This window comes from Myodes glareolus, chromosome 7 (assembly GCF_982192425.1).
Source record: "Myodes glareolus chromosome 7, mMyoGla1.1, whole genome shotgun sequence".
Lineage (NCBI taxonomy): Eukaryota > Metazoa > Chordata > Mammalia > Rodentia > Cricetidae > Myodes > Myodes glareolus.
In genome coordinates this window covers 53,957,638-53,981,544 of record NC_142032.1, presented here as the reverse complement: position 1 = coordinate 53,981,544, position 23,907 = coordinate 53,957,638, and the positions used below count along the sequence as shown (strand labels likewise).

At 46.2% G+C, this 23,907-nt stretch overlaps 1 protein-coding gene across 1 annotated transcript; it reads right to left on the bottom strand.

Annotated features, from left to right (window-relative positions):
- Positions 1–14,912: 14,912 nt before the first annotated feature.
- Slc3a2 (solute carrier family 3 member 2) lies at positions 14,913–21,263 on the bottom strand. Its single transcript, XM_048457808.3, has 9 exons — positions 20,729–21,263; positions 20,107–20,280; positions 19,195–19,289; positions 17,220–17,288; positions 17,043–17,101; positions 16,729–16,909; positions 16,501–16,644; positions 15,538–15,621; positions 14,913–15,438 (listed from the first exon to the last, which is right to left on the bottom strand). The coding sequence occupies exons 1-9, from the start codon at positions 21,132–21,134 to the stop codon at positions 15,067–15,069; spliced, it is 1,584 nt and encodes a 527-aa protein (XP_048313765.1). The 5' UTR covers positions 21,135–21,263; the 3' UTR covers positions 14,913–15,066.
- Between the last annotated feature and the right edge of the window lie 2,644 nt (positions 21,264–23,907).

The window sequence follows — 23,907 nt, the reverse complement described above, 5'->3', positions numbered from 1 at the left end:
GCCCCGCCGCATCTCCATCTCCACCATGTCACTTTAGCGCCACCTGCTGGCAATGAAGGAAATAGGCTTCCCAAGAAACCTGATATTTGCCTTGGACCAGGTTCCCCAGACAACAGACTACAACATAAAATGATACAGTACGTGATCTTGGTCACTCCAGCAACTACCCCCAAACTTCTGGAGAATCCAAAGCCACAGAAGGCTCACAAGGCCCTATAAACATTCAGAAAAAAGACCTCCCCTTCCTAACTAGTACGTTATCATCAGTGAAGCCATGGATACCAGGTGTCTTGACATTTCCGAGTAGCTCCATCCAAGTCTCAAAAACGAATGAGGGACTGGGGAGATGGCTCAGAGATTAAGAGTACTGGTGCTCTTCCAGAGGTCCTGAGTTCAATTTCCAGCAACTACATGGTGGCTCATAGCCATTCATAATGAGATCTGGTGCTCTCTTCTGGCCTGCAGACATACATGCAGGCAGAATACTGTATACATAACAATAAATAAATCTTTAAAAAAAAAACAAACGAATGAAAGCAACCCCCTTAGCCTGAAGCCTTTGTGTTCTTCCATTTGGGTGACCTATCTCTGCAGAGCCCCCAAGGCCTGTAGAGTCCTTGGTTTCGTTCTCAGTCTAGCTCAGGTTTCACAGGGTTCAGAACTGACTCCAAATTGAAATTGCATTTGGAACCTGTAAATCAAAAATGCTCTTCCAAAACAGGTGCCCCTGCTAGCCTTGGGCTCTAAAGGACTAGATGGTATTGCTTCTGAGGCCTTTGCTTTTGTGACAAACCAGGACAGCTCAACAGCCTGATTATTCCTTTAAAAAGGTTCAGCTCTCCCTTTCCTCTCCCATTCCCTGTCCTCCTACCCTGGTATCTGGTATTTCTGCCTTCCTAGAACCACCGCTGAGCACGGTTGCTCAAGCCAGAGAGCTGGAAGTCAGCCGAGACTCTTCTGTACTCCCTGTACCCAGCCTACCTCTAAACAGTTCTCAAACTAATCCTGTTTTCTCCACCGCACTGCAGGGCTCTTGCACAAAGTCCTGAAACAATCCCTCAATTCAAAAGTATCAAACTTTTTCTGTCAAAGGTCAGAGAGCAGACATTTTTTTTGACTCTACAAGCCAAGAGACAAAATGAAGGCTACACATCATCGCTAGTGTATTATATCATCTCTGTCATTGCAGTTGAAGGCAGCCTTAAATAATGTAATACAGCAAGTAAGAACGGCTGTATACCAATAAAACTTCATTTGAATCCTACACAACTTTCATATGTCACAAAATACTATTGTGGTTTTTTATCTTTTTTTAGATTTATTTATTTGTTTTGTGTGTATGAATATTTGCCTGCATGTGTGCAAATGTGTGTGTGTGCCATTTTTGTGCCTGGTGCCCATGGAGGTCAGAAGAGAGCTGCCCAATTCCCCTGAAACTGGAGTTGTGAGTGGTTTCTAGCTACTATGTGGACGCTGGGAACTGAACCTGAGTTCTCTGCAAGGGCAGCCAGTGCTATAAGCCTCTGAGCTATCTCTATAGCCCCAACCCTCATTTTTAGGCCTTTTAAAAGTCAGGGACTAAAGAGATGGTTCAGTGATTAAAAACATTTGTTGCTCTTGCAGAGGACCCAAGTTCAATTCCCAGCACCTACATGGTGGCTCACAACCGTCCCAGCACCAACATGGTGACTCGCAGCCGTCCCAGCACCCACGTGGTGGCTCACAGCCATCCCAGCACCCACATGGTGGCTCACAACCATCTATAACAGCAGCTTCTGATCTCTACGGGTGCCAGGAATAAAAATGGTAGCATGCACATGTACGCACATGCAGGCAAAACTCATCCAAATCAAATAAAAAATAAATACATATTTTTTAAAAAAAATCACACACACACACACGAGTAATTTCCTAGGATAATCCCAGCATTCAAGAGGTAGAAGCAGGAGGATCAGTAGTTTAAGTCCTGAGCTATATAAGACCTTGTCTTGGGAGGGAAAAAGCTAACCCAAAGCTAGACACATGTAATCTCAAGTTGGGAAGCAGAGGCAGGAAGATCTCAAGTTTGAGGCCAGCTTGGGCTAAGAGTTCCAGGCTAACCCAGGATGCAAAATGTGACCTTTATCTCTAAAAACCAAAGCAAGCCCCTTAGACAAAGGCCTTGACATTCAGCCTCTTGGGTGAATGAGTCCTCCTCCTACAGATTCTGTGATTCTCCTGGTCATTGAGCAGGCTCTAGACTCATTCCTTCATTTCTTTCCTCTTTCCAATTCCTCTACTTGGACTTTTATTTTGCTTTGCTTCAAGATCACCTATGCTTCCTTCAGGATCCAAAAAGAAAAAACAGCACTTAACTCACACCCTGGGGCTCAGGGCACCTCAGTAGGCATCAGCTTTCAGCCTGGAGGAGGGAGAGCTGCTCAGAGAGGAACCGGAAGGCAGGAGCACTGGAAGACACTGTGGAGATGGATGGCTGGGAGGAAGGACTTGGCAGAGAAGGAAGGTGATGTGTCAGGATAAGCAGGAAAACGGCAACTAAGGGACAATGAGAGGACTGGGGAGATGGTTCAGTGGGCAAAGTACTTGTTATACAACTGTAAGGATCACAGTTTTGGATTCCTAACACCTACATAAAAGTCTGTCATACCTGTAATCCTAATACTGGAGGGCAGAGATACTGGGGATGGGAGAACTCTCTAATCAGCCAGGCTAGCCAGAATGGCAAGGTCTGGGTTCAGCAAGAGACCTTGTCGCAAAAATAATAATAATGATAATAATAATGATGATAATAATAATAATAATAATAATAATAAGGCAGAAGTCCAGCATGATATGGCTGCCTTTAACCCCAACACTCAGGCAGAGGTCGGCTGATCTGCATGAGTTGTAGGCCACCCTGATCTACAGTGTAAGCTGCAGGCCAGCCAGGGCTACACACTAAGACCCTGTCTCCAAAAGCTAAAATTAAGGTAGAGTGATAAAAGGAGATATTCCTTGTCAACCTTTGGTTTACATGTACACATGTACACATGAATGTATACATACAGTGATGGTTTAAAAGAGAATGCTCCCATAGGCTCATACGTTTAAACGCTTGGTCCATATTTGGTGGAACTGTTTCAGAAGGATTAGGAGGTGTGGCCTTTTAAGAGGAGGTGTGTCATGGGGGGCAGACTTTGAAGTTTCAAAATCCAATGCTACTCCCAGTTAGCTCTCTCTCTCTCTCTCTCTCTCTCTCTCTCTCTCTCTATCTATCTATCTATCTATCTCTCTCTCTCTCCCTAGTGCCTGTAAATTAGGAAGTAAGTTCTCCACTGTTATGCCTGCCTGCCTGCCTGTTGCCATGCTCCCTGCCATGAGGATCATGGACTGTAACCCTCTGAAACCATGAGCCACAATAAATATTTCCTCTTAGAAGCTTTGGTCATGGTGTCTCTTCACAGAAATAGGAAAGTAGCTAAGACATACCCATGTGCACACACACATATAAATACATGCACACGTGCACCCTCCTCCTCTTCCTCTCTGGTCCTCCCTGAAAATCTGTCCCCAAGTGGGTTTGTATGTGTGGGTCCTAGAGAGGATGGATCTTGTCTTTCTATAGCTCTCTCTACACTCACCTCACCCCTAGTGCCATTCCACCATGCCCACTGTAGACAGTCTCTGCCTTAAAGGAGCCTGGTTACCTGATGTCTTGGTTATCACTGAAAGAACCAATTTAAAAGAAGGAAGACAGTGGCCTCAGTCCATGGTCACTTGGCTGCACACTTCTGTGCCTCTAGTGAGGCAGACTGTCTTGGCAGAGAGGCAATGATAGGCAAAGATGCTCACTAAGAGAGGTCCACACAAGGGACATCCTTCAAAGACAACACCCAATGAATACTTGCTCCAACCAGACCCCACTTTCTGGTATCCTATTTTTAAAGTTAGCATTCTCTTGATCCAGTTGCTTCTTATTGGAGTCAACTAAGGGGGGGGGGAGCCAGACTTCAATACAAAACAAGGAAGCTGTTTCGTATCTAGACAACAATATTCAGAGAGACATCTGCTAAGGTGATGTGAATAGAGGTCCACCCTTGGACAAGATGCTTTCTTCTTTTAAGATTTAATTAGTGTGTGTGTATGTGTCTTTGTTTGTGCCTGTGTACGTGTGTGTGTGTGTGTGTGTGTGTGTGTGTGTGCGCACGCGCGCGCATGCACACACTCAAAGAGGCCAGAATCGGATGTCAGATCCCCCAGAGCTGAAATCACAGGCATTTACAGAACACCTGGTTTATTGCCTGAATGCAGTAATCTGAACTCTGATCCTTATAATTACATAGCAAGTACTCTTAACTACTGAGTCATCTCTCCAGGCACAGAGTGGTGCTTTCTTGGATCCAGACTGGTCATGGCAGAACCAAGCCAGGAAGGTGGAACCTAACCAAGGCTTTATCTCAACATTGACTCCTCTTATGAGCTGGATGACCTTCTGTATGTTTCTGAGCTTTTATCTCCTTCCTGGGAAAGTAGAGCTATTATAGCTGAAGAAATAATGACAGGGCCTCCACCCTTGAGAAGCTTGGTCTTAAGACAAACTTCCAAATGTGGATTGTAGCCCCATGTGCAAGTCGTGATTAGCAATACTCTTTAATATTTTATTTGAATGGGTGTTTTGTCTGCATGTATGTACATGTGCCTGGTGTCCACAGAGACCACAAGAGAGCGCTGAATCACCTGGAACTGGAGTTACAGATAGTTGTGAGTCACCACGTGGATGTGGTGAATTGAACCCGGCTCCACTGGAGGAGCAGCCAGTGTATTTCACCACTGAGCCACCTCTCTAGTTCATGTTCTTGTGCATGCTAGGAAGCACTTTGCCACTGATCTGCCCTTGAGACTTGAGAATTTTCTCTAAACACAGCAGTTTAGGATACATTTGCACAGTGTGGCATACAGGAGTAAACAATACTCTTTGAAACTTTTGTCTGAGGGTTTTTTGCTGTATTTATTTACCACATGTGCATGAGGGCCACAGAGCACATGTAGACATCAGAAGACCGTTTTGGGGAGTCAGTTCTCTCCTTCTAGAGATCAAACTCAGATTATTGTGTTTAGCAAAATGCACCTTTATCTTTACCTGCTGAACCTCCTTTGGGACTTACAAAGAGAAAAACACATGGGGTGGTGGTGGTGCACGTCTTTAATCCCAGCACTTGGGAGGCAGAGGCAGGAGGATCTCTGTGAGTTCGAGACCAGCCTGATCTACAAAGTGAGTTCTAGGACAACCAGGGCTGTTACACAGAGAAACCCTGTCTTGAAAAACAAAGAAAAAATAAAAGACAGAGAAAAAAACACACGCATATACCAAGTCATAATCTACACTATTTTTAATGACAGATATGGTACAAGAAGTTTAAAAAGTCTTTTGATAAGGAATTACTGAAAAAAATATATGAAAACCGGTTCATAGGTGACTTCTCAAAGTGCCACACACTGGGTGACTCAGAGTAACAGGGCTGATATCCACGGCTCTGGAGGTCATAAGTCTAAAGCCAAGGTGTTAGCATATTTGGCACAGTCCTTTAAGATGGTCCCCACAGACAGGCACCTGAGACGACTGACAGAGACACTCAAGCTCCTGCAATCCATGCTCTAGTCAGGGTCGTCCAGGGGCAGAGTGCCTAACCACTAGGACCTCCAGTTTCCTCTTCTTGCTACCCAGTGCAGAAATGAGTAGCACCAGGCAAAATGCTGCACCACCAGGGCTGGAGAGACGGCTCAGTGCTAAGAGCAGTGGGTGATCCTTTCAGAGGACCTGGGTTCCAGAGGACCAGTGAGCTCATTGGTCACCAAGCAAGCTAACCTTGGGTAAAAACTGTTTCTTTAGTCTGTTGTTACTGTTCTAGCTAAGGTGAATCGAAATAGCCTCCCCAGAGAAAGTTACATAACACTGAATAACACTCTCAACAGTCTAGAACTATCCCATCTCCAAACAGGCCAACAGCAAGAAGACAAACATCAGATTTTCAAATTCCTTGTTTGGTTAAGAAGTTTCCAGATGCCAGGCACATCTTTAATCCCAGAATTTGGGTGGCAGAATCAGGTGGATCTCTGAAGTGTGAGGCCAGCTACAGAAACATAGTGAGGCTCGGCTCAAAACACCAAAAAAGCCGGGCGGTGGTGGCGCACGTCTTTAGTTCCAGCACGTGGGAGGTGGAGGCAGGCAGATCTCTGTGAGTTTAAGGCCAGTCTGGCCTACAGAGTGAGTTCCAGGACAGCCAGGACTGGTTCACAGAGAAACCCTGTCTCAAAAAAATCAAAAAACCAAAACAACAACAACAACAAAATCCAAAAAAAAAAAAAAGAAAAGAAAAGAAAAGAAAAAAGGAGGGAGGGAGAATGGGATGGAGGGAGAGAATCTCTTTCAAACCTTCAGTTGATCTTACCTCATGCACTTGGGAAAGGAGGGATGTACAAATGTTCCCCCTCAGGCTTAACAAAGAAAATTCACAGGTATTTATACCTTCTAGAAAACAGAGATGAGAATTTAAATGGTATTGCCAAGGCAACGCATTATTAAATAAGACAGGCAATCAGAATCAGAAGCTTTTTAAGTTAAAGGTTACTTTCTTGGGACAAAGCACAGCTTTTTAAATCTGGCTGCCTGACAAGACTCCTGTTAGAAATAACATCCACAAGGATGTTGTATGATGCAGAAAAGAACCTGCTCTTATTTCTGCTACAGAGCAAGGTAGCATGCCTTCTTGCTCAGGTTAAAGTGCTTTGTTTGGTTCTTTTTGGTTCTATTTCAGTTTGGGGTTTTGGTTTTCTGACACAGCATCTCACTGTGTAGTCCAGACTGGACTAGAACTTGTGGCAATCCCTCTGTCTCAGTCTCCCAAATACAAAGGTTATACAATGGAAAATTTTAGTGTTTTTTTTTGTTTGTTTGTTTTGTTTTGTTTTGTTTTTGGCGGGGGGAACTATGAGATTTTATTGTTGGCTTAGAGTTTGTTGTTTTGGTTTTAATTTTGGTTTGTTACCAACAGTTAAAGGCAGAGCCAGATAAACAAAGGCAGGTGAGGGCTGAGGCATAGTTCAGAGGTAAAACATTTGCCCAACATCAATTGGCCCTAGTGTTGATCCTCGGGGCTAGAAAGGAGGACAAGTGGAAGAAGAAGGGAGAGGAAAGATTCAAGATCTGAAAGACTGATCTTGAAGGGAAAGAAGGGGAGGGAGGGGAGAAAAAGAAAGAGGATGGGAGAGGAGAGGAGAGGAGAGGAGAGGAGAGGAGAGGAGAGGAGAGGAGAGGAGAGGAGAGGAGAGGAGAGGAGAGGAGAGGAACAAAGGAAGCCCAGCCCATGTCTGATGCCAACAGAGGCAAGGTATTACATCCTCTGGAACTGGAGTCACAGATGGTTGTGAGTCGCCACATAGGTGCTGAGAACCAAATCCAGGTCCCCTGTGTCAGAATTCAGGCACACCTAGGCCCTGCCCTTTGGGAACCTGACACAATGTGTCACACCCTGTTCTTCTGAAGAGGCAAGCAGGTCTTTGCCTCTCTCTCTCTCTCTCTCTCTCTCTCTCTCTCTCTCTCTCTCTCTCTCTCCTTCTCCTTCTCCTCCTCCTCCTCTTTACCCTTAATAAACTTCACACTCAAGCTCTCTCTGCATGGCTTATTTGTCTCCTGCCTGTGGTCCTCACCCACCAAGGTACTGACTGGTGTCATAATCATAACACCCTGCAAGAGCCACGAGCACTCTTACCTGCTGAATCATGTCTCCAGCCCCTACATAAATGGATTTTTTGCGGGGAGGGGAGGCATCAAGATGACTCATCGGGGGCTGGAGAGATGGCTCAGAGGTTAAGAGCACTGACTGCTCTTCCAGAGGTCCTGAGTTCAATTCCCAGCAACCACATGGTGGCTCACAGCCATCTGTAATGAGATCTGGTGCTCTCTTCTGGCCAGCAAGCATACACAGACAGACAGAACACTGTATACATAATAAATAAATAAATCTTTAAAAAAAAAAAAAGATGACTTGTCAGGTCAAGGTACTTGCTAACAAGTCTGATGACCTGAGGTGAAGGACAAAACCAACATCTGCACTAAACCAACACATATTTTGAAAGAAAATGAAAAAAATTCAAATCCGGCCTGGATTATATAGCAAATCTGAGGTCAGCCAGCCTGAGCCACGTAAGACTTATCCTGAAAAAAACAAGGGAGTGGAAAGATGGCTTGGCACTTAGGAGCTGGATGATGGCGGTAGCACTGGCAGCGGTGCACACCTTTAACCCCAGAGGACCAGGGTTGGATTCCCAGTACCCACATAGCTGCTTAGAACTGAGTATAATACCAGTTCCAGGGAATCTAATGTAACAGGACTCTTCATGGAGGCCCCAACAGGAACAAAGACTTAATCCATCAAAGACCTGGTTTATAGTTCCTAGATCCAGGAAAAGTCCTTAATCTTGCCTTTTGGCTTTTATAGTTTTGCTTCTCAATAACTGTTCTTGCTAACCAATATGTGCCTACCATAATGTGTTTTTTTGCACATAAAATACAAACAATAGACCAGGTGGTGGTGGTGCATACCTTCAATTCCAGCACTCAGGAGGCAGAGGCAAGTGGATCTCTGTGAGTTCGAGGCCAGTCTGGTCTACAAAGTTAGTTCCAGGACAGCCAGAGCTGTTACACAGAGAAAGTCAATCTGGAAAAACCAAAAAAGCTTTTTTTGTTTGTTTGTTTTGTTTTGTTTTCACTTTTTACATGTACTTATGGGGATGCAGTGCATATGCACAGGCGCAGACATGGAGCTCAAAGGACAACTGGCAGGAGTCGGTTCTCCCTCCCACTCTCTGGGTCGTCAGGCTCAGCAGCAGGCACCTTTGCCACCTGAGCCATCTCACTTACCCTGATTTCATTTTCAAAAATATTTACTTATCTGTGCAGGCTGAAAGAGGGCTTTGGGTACCCTCCTCTGTCACTCACCAACTATTCCTTTGAGGCAGTGTCTCTCCCTGAACCTGGGGCTAATACTTTCTTGTCAGCAAGCCCCAGTGTCCTCCTCTCTACTCTCTCCTTGAAGCTGGAGTTACAGGTGTGTGGAATATATCTCTTTTGTTTCAGGGCTGAGTCATCTCTCCAGCCCCTATTTTAATTTTTTTTTAAATAGAGAACACTTAAAAAACAATAACTATCTTAGTCCTGAGACTCAGGACATACCAGGGCCATTCAAGCTGAGCACACTGTGAACTCCAGCACCACCCACACCCCACCCAGGGAGGCTATGCCTTTGTGCGTTGTGCTTTTGTGCCCAGCCACAGGCACCTTGGCAGTACATCCCCTGTGGCAGCATCCCAGGCAGTTCCAGTCAAAAGACAATCAAACTTCCTGCTTCTTGGCGCTTGCTTCCTGCCCATTTCCCGACTCTGATCCTACTTTCTTCTGGCATTTCCTGATTACCTTCCAACAAGTTCTTTTAGTTCTCAGGACAACTAGGTACTCCAACTAATACTATCTAGAAACACATACATTGAGAAAACTCCACTTTTCCACTCTCCCCTGGAGGCTCCAGAGAAGATGACGCCCTGTGGACCACAGTAATACCCTTACCACCAATCTGAAGGCCACCTGCTCTACCTGACACTGACCTGGCACCTTCTTGCCTCCTTATCGTCACACCTGGGGCACAGTTTGCTTCTATTCTTCCTCTGTTAGGGTCTCTTCCACTGTCCATCCTATAGATACGGTCAACCCTTGGCTCCGACCTCTCCTTCTTCCTTCACACTAGTGTCATGCCCCCACTTCCACCCCAAGTGTTTCTAGATCTTGCCCTGTGCTGAGCTGTAGACTCTCCCCTGATGGAAACCTCCACCTGCCGGTCCTTCAGAACCTAAACTGAGAATGCCACCAAGACACTGCTCACATTCCTGCCTCTCATTCTCGTCTCCCTTTAACAACTTGACGGCCCAACATGCCCATCTCCCCTTACAGCCTGTTCACCCCACTTAGGCAATCATGAAAGGCTTAAGTTTTTTTCTATCCAAGGACTGAGGATGTAGCCCAGTGTTAGAGCATTTGCCTCCACAAGGTAATTTATTTTTAATCTTTGACCAAGGAGATAGATCAGCAGGCAAAGGTGCTTGCTGTTCATCCTGATAACTTGAGTTCAATCCCTGGAACCCACATGGTGGAAAAAGAATGGACTCTTCAAAGTTGTCCTCTGACATACATATGTAGATCCACCTCCCCCTGCCTCTGGAGTGCTGGATTAAAGGCAGGAGATATGCCTTTTTCATTTTTGACACTCACAGTCTTACAGTACTTGGTATTCCCAGGTGGCCTCCCAGACAATAAGAACCAGACCAGGCCTTGCTTAGCTTTCAAGATGATTGCACGTGTCAGGGTCCAGAGCTTGCAGATTTCAGGGGATTGAGTTCCCACTTGTTCTTCCACAACTTGGAGGTCTGGAGGCAGAGTGCTGCCAGGACCCTTCCAGACAAAGTCAGTTACTGAGGCTTTCCTGCATCATGGTAGCTCTAAGGAGCAAAACTACGTCTCATTTTGCTTTGTTATTATTTTTTTATGTGTATAACACTTTGGCTGTATGTGTCTATGTACATGTATGCCTGGTGCCCATGGAAGCCAGAAAAGGCACTGGATCCCCTGGGAATAGAGTTACACATGCTGAGAATCACACCTGGATCCTCTAGAATAGTAGCTAGCACTTAACTGATGAGACATCTCACCAACAACAAAGAAGATAAACTTTTTTTTTTATTATGTATACAATATTCTGTCTGTGTGTATGTCTGCAGACCAGAAGAGGGCACCAGACTTCATTACAGATGTGGTTGCCGGGAATTGAACTCAGGACCTTTGGAAGAGCAGGCAATGCTCTTAACCTCTGAGCCATCTCTCCAGCCCCCGAAGATAAACTTTTTTAAAAGATTTATTTATTTTTGGTATGTGTATGATTGCTTTATCTACATGTATGTATTATACACTGCATGTGTGCCTGGTACCTGTAGAGGTCAGAAGAGAAGACAGGACCGTCTGGATCTGGAACTATGGGTAAACCACCATTGGGATGCTAAGACCCAAGTCCTCTTCAAGAGCAGAAAGTGCTCTTACTTGCTAAGTTATCTCTCCAGCCCATAAAGTACATACATTTAAAAAAAAAAAATTTAGCCGGGCAGTGTTGACAAACACCTTTAAGCCCAGCACTCAGAAGGCAGAGACAAGTGAATCTCTGTGAGTTTGAGGCCAGCCTGGTCTACAAAGCGAGTTCCAGTTTCTCCAAAGCTACAACAGAGAAACCCTGTCGGGGGGGGGGGGGGGCTAAATAAGCAGAAAATCCACAGTAAACTTCCTGTCTTAGTTATGTTTTGCATTGCTGTGACCAAACACCATAACCAAAAAGCAATTTGGGGAGGAAAGGGTTTATTTAACATACACTTCCACATTGCTGTTCATCACTAAAGGAAGTCAGAACAGGAACTCAAACAGGGTAGGATACTGGAGGCAGGAACTGATGCAGAGGCCATGGAGAAATGCTACTTACCGGCTTGCTTCCCCTGCCTTGCTCAGCCTGCTTGCTTATAGAACCCAGGACCATCAGCCCAGGAATTGTCACACTCACCATGGGTTGGGCCCTCCCCATTGATCACTAACTGAGAAAATGTCTTATAGCTAGATTTCATGGAAGCATTTCCTCAACTGAGGCTCCTTCTTCTCTGATGACTCTAGCTTGTGTCGAGTTGACATACAAAATCAGTCATAACACATACCATAATACTTCAAAAGAGAGCCCATGAGGGCTGGGCTTGGTGGTTCCATTTGGGAGGCAGAGGCAGGAGGATGTCTGTGAGGTTCGGGCCAGCCAGGGCTACTATTGCAGAGTAAAAAAGGTAGTCAGCAAAGAAGAGGGGAAAGAGAAATGGAATATCTTGAGGACCCTGGGATGGAGGACAAGGGAAGGGGTAGAGAGCCTCGGGAAGGAATCCAGAACAGACAAAAGCCAGGAGAGAACCGGGGACTGAGAGGAAGGTTGGTATGTCTTAAGAGGAGTCAGTGTGTACTACTCTCTCAAAGGCCTCAGGCTCTGTCACTGAGTAAGAAGATGAAGAGACAAGGGTGCTGCGTCTTAGCTATTTTAATTTCTTGGGTCTGTCCTCTACACCAGAGTACCCTCAGAGGCCCAGGCCACCCCAAGCCCCAGCCTGCTGTAAAGGATGCCTGCACAGTGTCCAATGTGTTCTTTTCCCCAAGGCTAGGAGAGTCAAAAATCTAGCGTGTCGTTCCTAAGGCTTTGAAAGACAAAGTTAACCCCAAGTTCTATTGGGTCCACCTAAAAATCACTGGTTGACAAAGAGAGACCAACACTAAATCTGTGGACTGACTGTAAAATAATGCAAGATGAAATCACTTGACGATCTCCTCCAACACATATCCTTGGTTACAGTCCCAAACCAGTCTCCCCAACCTCCCTGCTCCCCCAACTAATCACATAACATCAAGCCTGTTAAAACCGGTCAAAAGTCACTCTGCTCAGGCCCTCCAACTCCCACTCCACTCCCTCTGACCCTATGGACATTTCAAAATGACACTTGCCCTCAAGTCTGGCCTTTGTCCTCAGCTCTAGGTAAGTAATTTCTAGGCTTCTAGAATGTCCTGTCTTGGGAGTTGTCTTTGGGGATATCAGCCAGGCTGCCAAAGTTTAACATACGGGAAATGGATTCTGAAGTATATGTCCAGAGCCTTGGGAGGGGCTGGAGACTGAAGGTTAGTTATTATGAGTCTATCTGTGATTACGCTCTAGGGAAACAGGAAACAGGCATGGTGATACATGTCTGTAATACCAGCACTCAGAAGACTGAGGCAGAATTGCTATGGAGTTTGAAGACAGTCTGGACTACATTAATAAATACTACCTAAAAAAAAAACCAGAAACAAATCAAAGTGAAGCCTGCCTGTAATTCTGTAGAGGCAGGAGGATCAGGAGTTCAAGGTCACTCTTAGCTCCCCTGAAACTCTAAGAAAGCCAAAACTCTGGTCACCAAAGGCTCAAGTGAGTCTCCTGCTTCCTTGTTAGCATTTCTGGCAAGCAGGCATTGAGTCCTCAGTGAAGACATGGGAAATCAGGCTCCCACACTCTCCGGCTCTACCCATGCACCTCTTCCTTTAGCTGGTCATCTTCCCTTTTGCTAATAAAACAGTGCTGTGACTCACCCTAGCATATAGCCCACCCGAGGGAGCTCATGGGACCACTGGCTTCCATCTGCTGTTGAAGAGCAGTCCCATGGTCTGAGACCAGGGCTCCTGCATCGTCTACCAAACTTTGTACCCTCTGTTACTGCCTTAAGAAGCCTTTGGCCATCTGCCCACCCCTTGCCGAATATCCTCCATTTCTTACTCCTTCACTCAAGTACCAATTGTTCCCATTCAGATATTCAGATACCCAAAAGCTTCCCAAGACCTGCTGGATATGTCTAACCTAATATTGTAATGTAACAAGTGTAACCTACTATTTATGACTTTGTATTGGGTCACACGCACACTTTGGCTGGCCATGGGTTAGAAGTTCACCTCCTTGGGCTGGAGAGATGGCTCAGTGGTTAAGAGCACTGACTGCTCTTCCAGAGGTCCTGAGTTCAATTCCCAGCAACCACATGGTGGCTCACAGCCATCTATAATGAGATCTGGTGCCCTCTTCTGGTGTGCAGGCATACATGGAAGGAATGCTATCTACATAATAAATAAATCTTTAAAAAAAAAAAAAAAAGAAGTTCACCTCCTTGGTGGGATGGACTTCCTCCAAACTCAACCCCAAACCTCCTGTTCCCAAAAATACCTTTCCAGTTTCACTTTTCCTGCTTATTTATGTGTGCTTTGTCTGCACATATGTATATAAATCACACGCATGTCTGGTGCCTGCAAAACCAGAAATGGGTGTTGATCCCAGCTACCACATAGGTGCTGGGAACTGAACCTGGCTGGATCCTCTGCAAAAGCAACTAGTGCTCTTAACCTCGGAGTCATTTTCCCAGTCCCATTTTTTTTATCACTCATCACCTTATTAATCATATAAATGTTTATTCTTTATTTCTTCTCTATACCCTAAAGAAGTGACGGTTTTGTCCTGTTGACGTCTTCTGGAGTGGGGCGTGCTGCTGGGGAGCAGAGTCCTGTGCTCACTGTGTAGAAGCCTCACCGCTGAATAGAAAATGGACTTCTGTATTCTGTTCTCTGCTAGAAGCCCCAGGGCCTGGCACTGTGCAGTCTTCAGGTCATCCTACCCCCACTCTTAGTCCTTGAAGAGACAAACTGGCTAAATGCGAGAACTAAAAACCAGGGTTAGAGACCTGGTCTACAGAGCAAGTTCCAGGACAGCCAGGGTTACACAGAGAAACCCTGTTTCAAAACCAGCCCCCTCCAAAAAAAATTCAAGAGCTGGAGCAGCTGTATAGAACTGGCAATGTAGTCGGAGGTTGCTCATTCATTTCCAGCCCCAACCCCGAAATAAACACATAGAAACTATATTAATTGCAATATTGTTTGGCCAATAACTTAAGCCTATTTCTAGCTAGCTCTTATATCTTAAATTAACCCATTTCTATTAATCTGTGTATCACCACGTCGTTGTGGCCTACCAGCAAGGTTCTGTCCAGTGTCCAGTGTGGCTACATGGCTTCTCCCTAGCTCCACCTACTTTCTTCCAGCATTCAGCTTAGTTTTCCCACCTAGCTCTATTCTGCCCTGCTATAGGACCAAAGCAGCTTTATTCATTACTCAATAAAAGCAACACATATACAGAAGGACTTCCCACACCAGGCCGAGACTACAGAGGGGAGAGGGGTAGGGAGGGTAAGCCAAGAGAGAACAGGGGAAAGTCCTGCTTTGATGAAGGAAAGACACAACCTCATCAGGCAGGGTGACTTTTATTTGAAGGCAAAAACACCCAGTGTGAGAATTCATATGTAATCTGCAAAAGTTAACAAAAAAACAAGGAGAGAAAAACTTGAATTCAAAAGGCCAGGGAAGAGGGGAGGAAGGTAGTAGGTCCTGGACAGGTATGGTCAAGCAACATAGGGGAAATTCAAGAGCAAGCCCTCATGAGGATTCAGGCTCAGGTTTTCCAGCTTCAGAGAGGTGCCCTCCTCTTGGCTTAGCCGGGTACTGTTGGTACTAACCAATAGGTTAGCACTGGCTGGCAGACTTATGCCAGCAGGGAGGTTAGAGACCCCTAGCCTGGCTGACAGGCTCACATCCTGAAAGTTGAGTACCACCAGGTAACGCTCATTCTGGTCCCAGTGGCGGATGTAGGAGAAGAGGCCAGATGAGGAGGCCAGTGCATGGAAGTCACCATGCAACAGAGAGCGCTCCTTACCCCGAAGGTGACTCAGCCGCTTGAACTGGGCCAGGAGGGAGCCAGGGTCTTCATTCTGACCCTGAAAATGAAAGATACAGAAGGAAGGAGTGAAGGGCTGGCTCTACTGGACATCTGTAAGCCACCTGCCCACCGTGAGGGTCAGGCCTAAACTGCTTACCTTTACTGTCATGTCGGGGCTTATGGGTCCTGATGTCTGTGGAAGGCTGGATTCATTCCACGGCATGAACGGGGTCTTTACAGGCTAATGGACAGAAAGTGTGGGTCTTTAAAAAGAGGTGGGTACAACCCCATTCCCTATTTTGTTTTATTTTTAATTTATTTTATGTACATTGGTGTGAAGGTGTCAGATCCCCTAGAACTGGAGTTACAGATAGTTGTAAGCTGCCATGTGGGTGCTGGGAATTGAACCATCTCTCCAGCCTACCCCATCCCCAATTTTCATTTCACCATTTTGTATGCTTTTCTGCAGGCAGATGCCTTTGTGGCAGCACCTTATCATGGGACCCACACTTTGTACCTCTCTGCTTGTGTGGACTCTTGATAAACCGTGAGTTCCCAGAGGGCTCAGAGTCTATCAAATGGGTGCAGAGTACCACTGTCCATCAAAACATTGGCTGCCATTCTTAACATATTACTAGACACCAGATATTACCTTTAAAAATAGGTTCATGGGGTCTGGTGAGATGGCTTAGTGGGTAAAACCACTTGCCATGCAAACCTGACAACCTGAGTTTGATGCCCAGAACCTACATAAAGGCTAAAGGAAAAAACTTATTCCACCAAGCTGTACTCTGACCTCTGCGCATGTACCTACACCACACACACACAGACACACACACACACACAGGCATGCATAGATGTATTTCCAGCTGAGTTCCATTCCAAGAGAATACTCTACATAGCTCCTGAAGCCAGCTCAGTAATATACAGTGAATATGACAACAGGAAAACCCTGTTTAAACATAAACACTTGCCACATAGCCCACAGAATGACAGACAAGGAATTTAACAAAGTTCCACCTCAGGGCTGTTGTCTGTCTGCTGTTATCCACAGATGGCAAGATGTGATACACAAACAAACACTATTTCCGCACTGTGCTGGGCAGAAAACAAGTGGTACCTGTCCAGGAATGACAGCTGCCTTCAGGCCAATCTCATCCCCATAGCTGAAAACAGGGGTCCCTGGCAGAGTGAAGAGCAGCAGCTGGTAGAGTCGGAGGAGCTGAGCCGGTATAGAGGCTGTCAGGAGTCCTGCCTGAGACACCTGGAGGAAGACATGCCTGTGAGGACCCCCACCCCACAACCACCACCTTCCACCTTCCCCCACACCCATCAGCACTGTACTCACACTCCAGCTGCACCAGCGATTGCCAGTGGCATTCAAATACCGAGTGACTAGCGATTCTGTATGCTCTCCAGTAAAGCTGGAATTTGACAGATATGAGCTAGTCAACAGCAGGTCGCTGGTGGATTCAAGTATGCTGAGGATTTGCTGGAGGTCAGAGGAGTCAGTTCCTGCAATCAAGAGCCTGCACAAAGCCAGGGCAGGAGTATCATTAGCAAATGGCAGAGATAAAGAATAAAAGTGAAGAGTTTTTCAGACCAGAAAACTCCCCTCTAAGGGCTTGTGGGCTCAGTCAGGCAGGGGTGTCAGGTACCTACCTATCCTCACTGAAGCTCTTGGTAATGTTCTGCCACTCTGCCAAGTGTGAGGATGCATCCTAGCACAAAAAAAAACAAACAAAAAAAAACCCACAGAATCAGGGAACAGCTCCTAGCCCTGGCTGAGACCCACTTTTCTCACCAAAGCTTTGCTCTCAACATGGAAAAGGCACTCACCGTCAGCTTTTCCACATCCCGAACTTGGAACCCATAAACCCCATCCTGCAACCAAGAACTCAGAGCTTCCTACAGGGAACAAAAGAATAGAGGAAAGATTAATACACAAATAAGCTCTCACCTACCTCAAATTTCCCTGAGATTTCTACAAAATAGGGGTTCACCCTCTCTTTCTTCAAATGTTAGCCCTTGGTATGCTCTTAGTATATAATAGCATTTATCTATTCTCTATTCTTTGGCAAAATATATAGCTTCACTTTTAACAACTACAAAAAAGACTCAAGAGAAAATAAGTATGCACAACTCTGACACCTAGCACTTGGTATGCAGAATGAAAATACTCTCAGATTGGAGATGAAGAAACAGGTCAGAGAAGCAAGAATATATGACCAAGATCATAATCAGGAAACAGATTAAAGTGGAAGCAGAGACAGGATGCCAGTCAGGACCCTAGGGCAAATGTACTTACTCCTTTCCAGTTTCCTGAGGCCTAGAGTGTGCTCACCCACAAGAGCTAGGAGCAAGGCCAAGAATGAAAAATTTGACATTCAAAACACAGCCTGAGGGCTGTTGAGACATCTGGAAAGAAGCCAGCTCTGCAGAACAGGCCCAGGCCTGAAGGTTTAAGCCCTGGTTTCAACTGGCACTGAGCACAAAACCACATCCCCATGCTCCCTTTCTTCCCCTCTCATCTGTTCTCCATCTTCATCTGAGGCTGCCATCTGAAAACATTTTCTTTTTGGTTTACGACCTGTCTCCAACTCACTACCTAACTGAGGCTGTCTTAACTCCTGACAGTTATGACTACAGGCTTTCTCCAGTACTTTGAACGTCCTATGATCCCAGCAAGAGAAGACAAGAGGACTAGGAGTTCAAGCTCATCCTCAGCAACAGTGTTCTAAAATGCAAATCTCCCAACAACTGGCAAGAGCCAAACTGCATGATTACAGGCGTCCCACCTACATGCTGGGAATCCAAAGTCCTCCCTCAGAATCACAGCTGATAAGTGTCACATCTCCCCCTACTTTTGTTATATCCACCCTGGACGAGCCAGTGTCCTAAAACCTAGGCACCAAAAGCTAGGGTGACATTAGAAGCTTTTCCCCAGCCTGGTGGCTGTACAGTTTAAATCACTACCACAAGGAAAGGCAGGTTAGAACAGACTCATTAAGACTTCAAATATGGAACACATGAAGTCCAGCGTCCTCATCCTCAGACCAGCAACAACAGTGTTGTGTGGTGTTACACAAGAACATTTTCAAAAGCTAGAAAATACTTGGGATGGGGGCTAGAGAGAGGGCTCAGTAGTTAGAGCACTTGTTGCTCTTGTGGGGGACCCAAGATCATTTCCAGCACCCACATGGCAGCTCACAACTGCCTGTAACTTCAGCTACAGGGGGGATACATCACCCTCTTCTGGCTTCCTGGACGCATGGTGCACATACATACATACATACATACATGTAGACAAAACACTCATACACATGAAACACAAATCTTAATTAAAAACTCATAGGAGAGTTAAATTTTTTTCTTAAATAATAAATACTTGGCATAGTCCCAGATACATAGTAAGACCCTAGTGCTTATAATTCCAGACTGGGCTCCATTCCAAACATATCAAACAAAAACTGGGAAGGCAGTCAGATCAGGATTCCCACAGAGAAAGAAAAGACTTCCTACGACAAAAAGAAAAGTCAAACTTCCAGTCTAACATCTGAGAAATTCCCTTCCTGGCACAGCCTTGCTCCTAGAATAAAGGAAACACACACACACACACACACACACACACACACACACACACACATACACAAAGAGCAGTCAGAAAAGAAACAAGAAAAAAACACTGTGTACTGTGGGCCTATCCTTCAGGCTATGTATGGGAGGAAGTAGCCCTGCTTGTGAGAGCCACGCTAAGTGCACACAAGGCTTGCTGTGAATGAATCCACAGTCTGCCACCAACCACAAAACTCACCTTCACTTTGGCGGCTACAACGTCAGCCTGAGCAGGAAGGAACCATGCATTCTGGCCCCGGTAGTTGGGAGTCAGGTCTAAAATGATGTGAATGCCTAGAACAACAACCAGTGGAGAGAAATTTTGAGGGGTAACAAGAAAAAACAAAGAACCTCACAGAAGGCTACTAAGTACACCTATGTATGGTTTCTATCTTAGACTTTAATGAACCCCACCAAATCCCTCAACCAATTTTACTGTGGAGAAAATAAGTTTGAGCTACAGGAACTAGGTTCTCCTCACAAAAAAAATCTTTCAACATGCTTCCATAGTGAGGTTTTGGTTTTTTGGTTTTTTTCTCTCGAGAAAGGGTTTTATGTCTACAGGCTAACTGGTGGGATAACCACCTTCATCTACTTTCCAAGTGTTGGGATTATAGGTGGACACTTGTATATGTTTTCCATTGTTCTGAGGAATCAAACTCAGGGCTTTATGGATACTAGGCAAGCACTTTTACCAACTAAGCTACATTCTCAGCTCTCTATATTGAATTATAAAACAATAGTTAATTTCTTACTCACAAAGGATTCACTTTATAAATTTCAAATAGTCATTGATTTTAGCCAGTCATGGTGGCACACTTAAACCTAGCACCGGGAACCAGTGGAGTTCTGTCAACTTTCATCCAGCCAGGTCAACTAATCAGAATACATAGTGAGACCCTACCTCAAAACTAAAAGAACTAGATAAATAGAAATCATCCAGCCAAGAAGAGAACACATGAAACCACACTGTTCAGTGTAAATCGTAACATATCTCCCCGGTGCCTGCCCTAGAAAAACTCTGAACCAGTTAGGAGTAAACCAGACAAAGACTCTGTCCTGCTTCTCAGCCAGAATGCCAAACCCTTTCTGGTTTCTTGGCAAGACCTACTCTTCTTCTTGGCAGATTGCAGAAGGTCTTTAAAATCTTCCTGGGAGCCTAAAATGGGGTCAATTTGTTTCAAGTCGGTTTCATTGACTTCATCCTCCTGGTTCTTGTGAATTGGGCCCAGCACCACGCCCTTCACCTTCAGGCTGCTCAAGTACTCCAGATGCTTCTTCAAACCTGCGAGGAGGAGAAGGATGAGTTAAACAGTGAGGCATGAGAAGCCTCAGGCCTCCTCATTCTCTCCACCACTTTCCCACTCCCTCAGAGGGGGCTGGATCACGAGACAAAGTAGCTGACGCAAGGAGCCTTGCACATTACTTCAGAAACTGGTTTGAACTGGCTCAGGCGCCTCGTGGTTCAGGGAGGAGAAAGTGAATGTGCTGAGTCAGCCACCCTTAGGAAGAAGTAGGAGTAGCGGGGTTTTTGGGGTTTTTTTTGTTTGTTTGTTTGTTTGTTTGTTGGAAATAAAGGAAGGAGTGATTGTCAGGGAGTGGTCCCAGAAAACGGAGCAATGGAGAACATCTGAGTTCGTCTAGAGAGGGTGAGAAGGAAGGAGGAGGGCAGTAGACGGCCTAGTTAAATGAGAGGCACAGGGGAAAGGAATGACAGTGTGCCCCCCACTCACCAGCTATGCCTCCAGCGTTTGGGCCTACGAAGGCCTGAAGGTCGCCGACGCGATAGAGGGCGCCCTCGTGCCACCACCTCTGTACCGGCAGCTCACGACAGCGCGGCGCCCGAACGATGATGACCACGGCGCCCGCCAGCATGCCAAGCCAGCCGAGCCAGAAGAGCAGGAGCAGCGCCCAGCGGGTGCGCACCCAGCCCGGGCTGCCGGCTACCTTCAGCAGCTCCTCCTTAGACAAGCCCGTGAACTTGGTCCCGGCCTCCGCCTCGTCTTCGGCCACCTTGATCTTCACCAGGCCATTCTTCTCCCCGGCCGCCGCCCCGGCCGCTGCATTCATAGGCTGCTTCTCCGGTTCTAGCTCATTCAGCTCCACGTCCTTCATGTCCACTTCGGTGTCCTGGCTCATGGTGCCTGCAGAACCAGTGACACGACACTGCCTGTGGTCAGTGGGCGGCTCGAATCCTGCCTGGACCTCCGAGTAGGGAGAGATGTCCCACGGCTCAGCTTTCTTAACTGCTTCTGCCGGGAAGTGACTCGGGAGCTCCGCCCCGGCCCACCCCTTAAAGGGGTGCAGAGAAATAGTCTCCAGAAGCTACAAAGTGTGCAGCTTGCTGCTTAAACCTCGATCCCTAATGCTTCTTCCAATCAAGAGTCTGGGAAACTGAGGACGAGTCAGTCACTTTTAGGATAACAAACTCCAGTTTGTCCTGACCAAGTTCCAAAGCCCCTCCTCCGACCTTCAGGTACCACTCCCTGAGAGGTCTCTATCCTCTCCTCTCACAGGATGGCACCAGCCTCCATCCACACCATCATCCCTTCGCCCCAGGCAGGGCTCAGGCTAACACCAGGTCTCCCCAACTTCACAAAGACCCTGGCACGCAGAGGCAACTGCATTCCACTTCTGTTTTCCTCACACCAGGTCTTCTGAGACTCCGAATTTAGCTCAGGTCCTGGATTTCTCCTCCGGGCTTACTCCCAAGCAACTTTCAAAACCCAGAATTAAATTCCTCAGGCAGCAACTATTTACTGAGCATCCACCCCTAACCCTTGTTCATTAATTGCATAGAATTAACTTTAATCCGTTCTTCTTCTCCCCATTTAAAATTAATCTGAGTAGAGAACCGCAGTTGAAGTGGACACTACCCTTCCTATCCTACCCTAGTTACTAGTGAGAGAATGTTGGCACTGGGAAGAGACTAATGGGGCTGGAATAAGCATTCCAAAGGCATTCAGGCATTTTGAATGTACAAGACAGTACTCTGAAGTACGTCTCAAACCCTCCAGTGTGCCAGGCTTCCTACACCATTTTTGACTGTGCTAGGCCATGGAGGCAGCCCACACTCTGAAAGTTTCCCAAATCCCATACCACCCCCACCACCCCTCACCACCCCCACCCCTGACCCCACCCCACCCCTGCCAAGAGGTCCTTAGAAAGAGGAAAGGTAAATGGGGCAGGCTAGCTTCACAGTAGGGACAACTGGACATCCACACTAGGAGGTGCCAACACTCTCAGGAACTTCTTGTTCTTTACCACAGCCAGCTGAGTTATTTTCAGAGAGGAGCTGAAGAAAACAGGTCCTTTCTCCTTCTCCCACCTAGGCTGGCAGCCAAGATTGCTATATATTTGGAAGAAAGCAGACGCCAAGATCTAAACAGTAGAGAGAAAGGGGTGTGAAAAGTCTCATTACCTGCCATTGCCCCTTCAAATTCCCCAAGATCCTCCCAGCCTCACTAGAGAAAAGCCTACACACCGCTCCTAGGAAGAGGCAAAGTGGGTAGAGGTTAAGGTTCATGCCAGTGCTCACAGATGATAAGAGGTCTGCCTTGCCCTGGGCATGCCAGATAAGAAGGGTTCAGGGCAGAGTTATACCCAGAGTTATACGAAAACTCAAGGTTTGCGGGCTGTACAAGCAGAAACACTCCTTGAGATGGTTCAGTGTGATGCTCCTAGAAACACAGCATCTCAGTCCAACCAGATGGCTCACTGGGTCAAGCCAACACAATGCTCTTCTGGTAAAGGTGCTTGCCCACCAAGCCTGACAATCTGAGTTCAATCCACATGGTGGAAAGAGAACTAACTGACTCCCAAAAGTTGTCCTCCGACCTCCATGTGCTCACTGTCCCCATGAAATAAATTTTTAGCGTAGTATCTCCTAGCCCCACAGCTCCAGGCAGCAGAAATCAATTCCTACGTGACTTAGAGAGGTGAACTCAACTCCTCAGGCCTTTCACCCAGCACACCTTTTCAATCACTACTGTCCAGTCACATCAGCTTTCCAGCACCTGCCAATCTCAGAACACGCGGTATTTCCAGTCTTACACCTCTTGTATATGTTGCTGCCCTGCTGTGAGAGAGAGCACACACCTGGGATTACTTTCCCCACATCTGTTGTTGATCACTACTACAATGCAGGGCCCACAATTTCTTGTCTCTGCTTCCTTGTCTGAGTGTCTGCTCTTGAAGACAAGTGACAAGAGAGCCTTGTGCTATTTGTCAATCAATTTGTCTTCTCAGATACCATACTCTAAGCTCTTCATACGTGTTTGGTAAATGAGTGGATGAACTGTAGGATTCAAACTGACCCATCCCTTCCTAGAAGAAACTAAACAAAGTCAAGCACTACTATATCAGGATGAAGTGGCTTGTGTAGAAAAACAAATCAAGTCTTATTACCATTCAAGCTAAAACAAAATGGTGACAATGGAGGACAAGAAAAAAAGACTAGAGAGAAAAAGGTCAGAGGTACCAGGCATGGCGGCATATGCATACAATTCAAGCATTTGGGAATTGGAGGTAGGAGGATTAGGAGTTCAAGGCCAGCCTCAGAAGCACAGTGAGACACGTCTGGGCTACAGGACAGAGAGGCGAGAAAGACAAAAAGGAAGGAGTTTGAGATTCCAGAGGCAAATAGAGAGTTTCATACCCTGCTAGTATGATTAAATAATTTAGAGTTGACTAAAATAAACTTAAAGGGCTGGGAATGCAGTTCAGAGGAGGGGTACTTTCTTACCATGTGCTGGTTCACGAGATGTAGCTCAGCTAGTAGAGTGCTTAACACTTGAAAAGCCCTGGCTCTACCCTTACCACCACATAAGTCAGGCACAGAGGAGGCACAGCCCTACTATAATCTTAGCACTCCAAGTGCTAAGGCAGGAAAAGTTCAAAGTAACCATCAACT

Coding starts and splice junctions, on each gene's coding strand:
- Slc3a2 (XM_048457808.3), bottom strand. CDS start 21,134: ATGAGCCAGGACACCGAAGTGGACATGAAGGACGTGGAGCTGAATGAG. Junction 20,281..20,728: donor AAACGCTGGAGGCATAGCTG/GTGAGTGGGGGG, acceptor TCCTCCTCGCAG/GTTTGAAGAAGCATCTGGAG. Junction 16,645..16,728: donor ATCGCTGGTGCAGCTGGAGT/GTGAGTACAGTG, acceptor GTCTTCCTCCAG/GTGTCTCAGGCAGGACTCCT.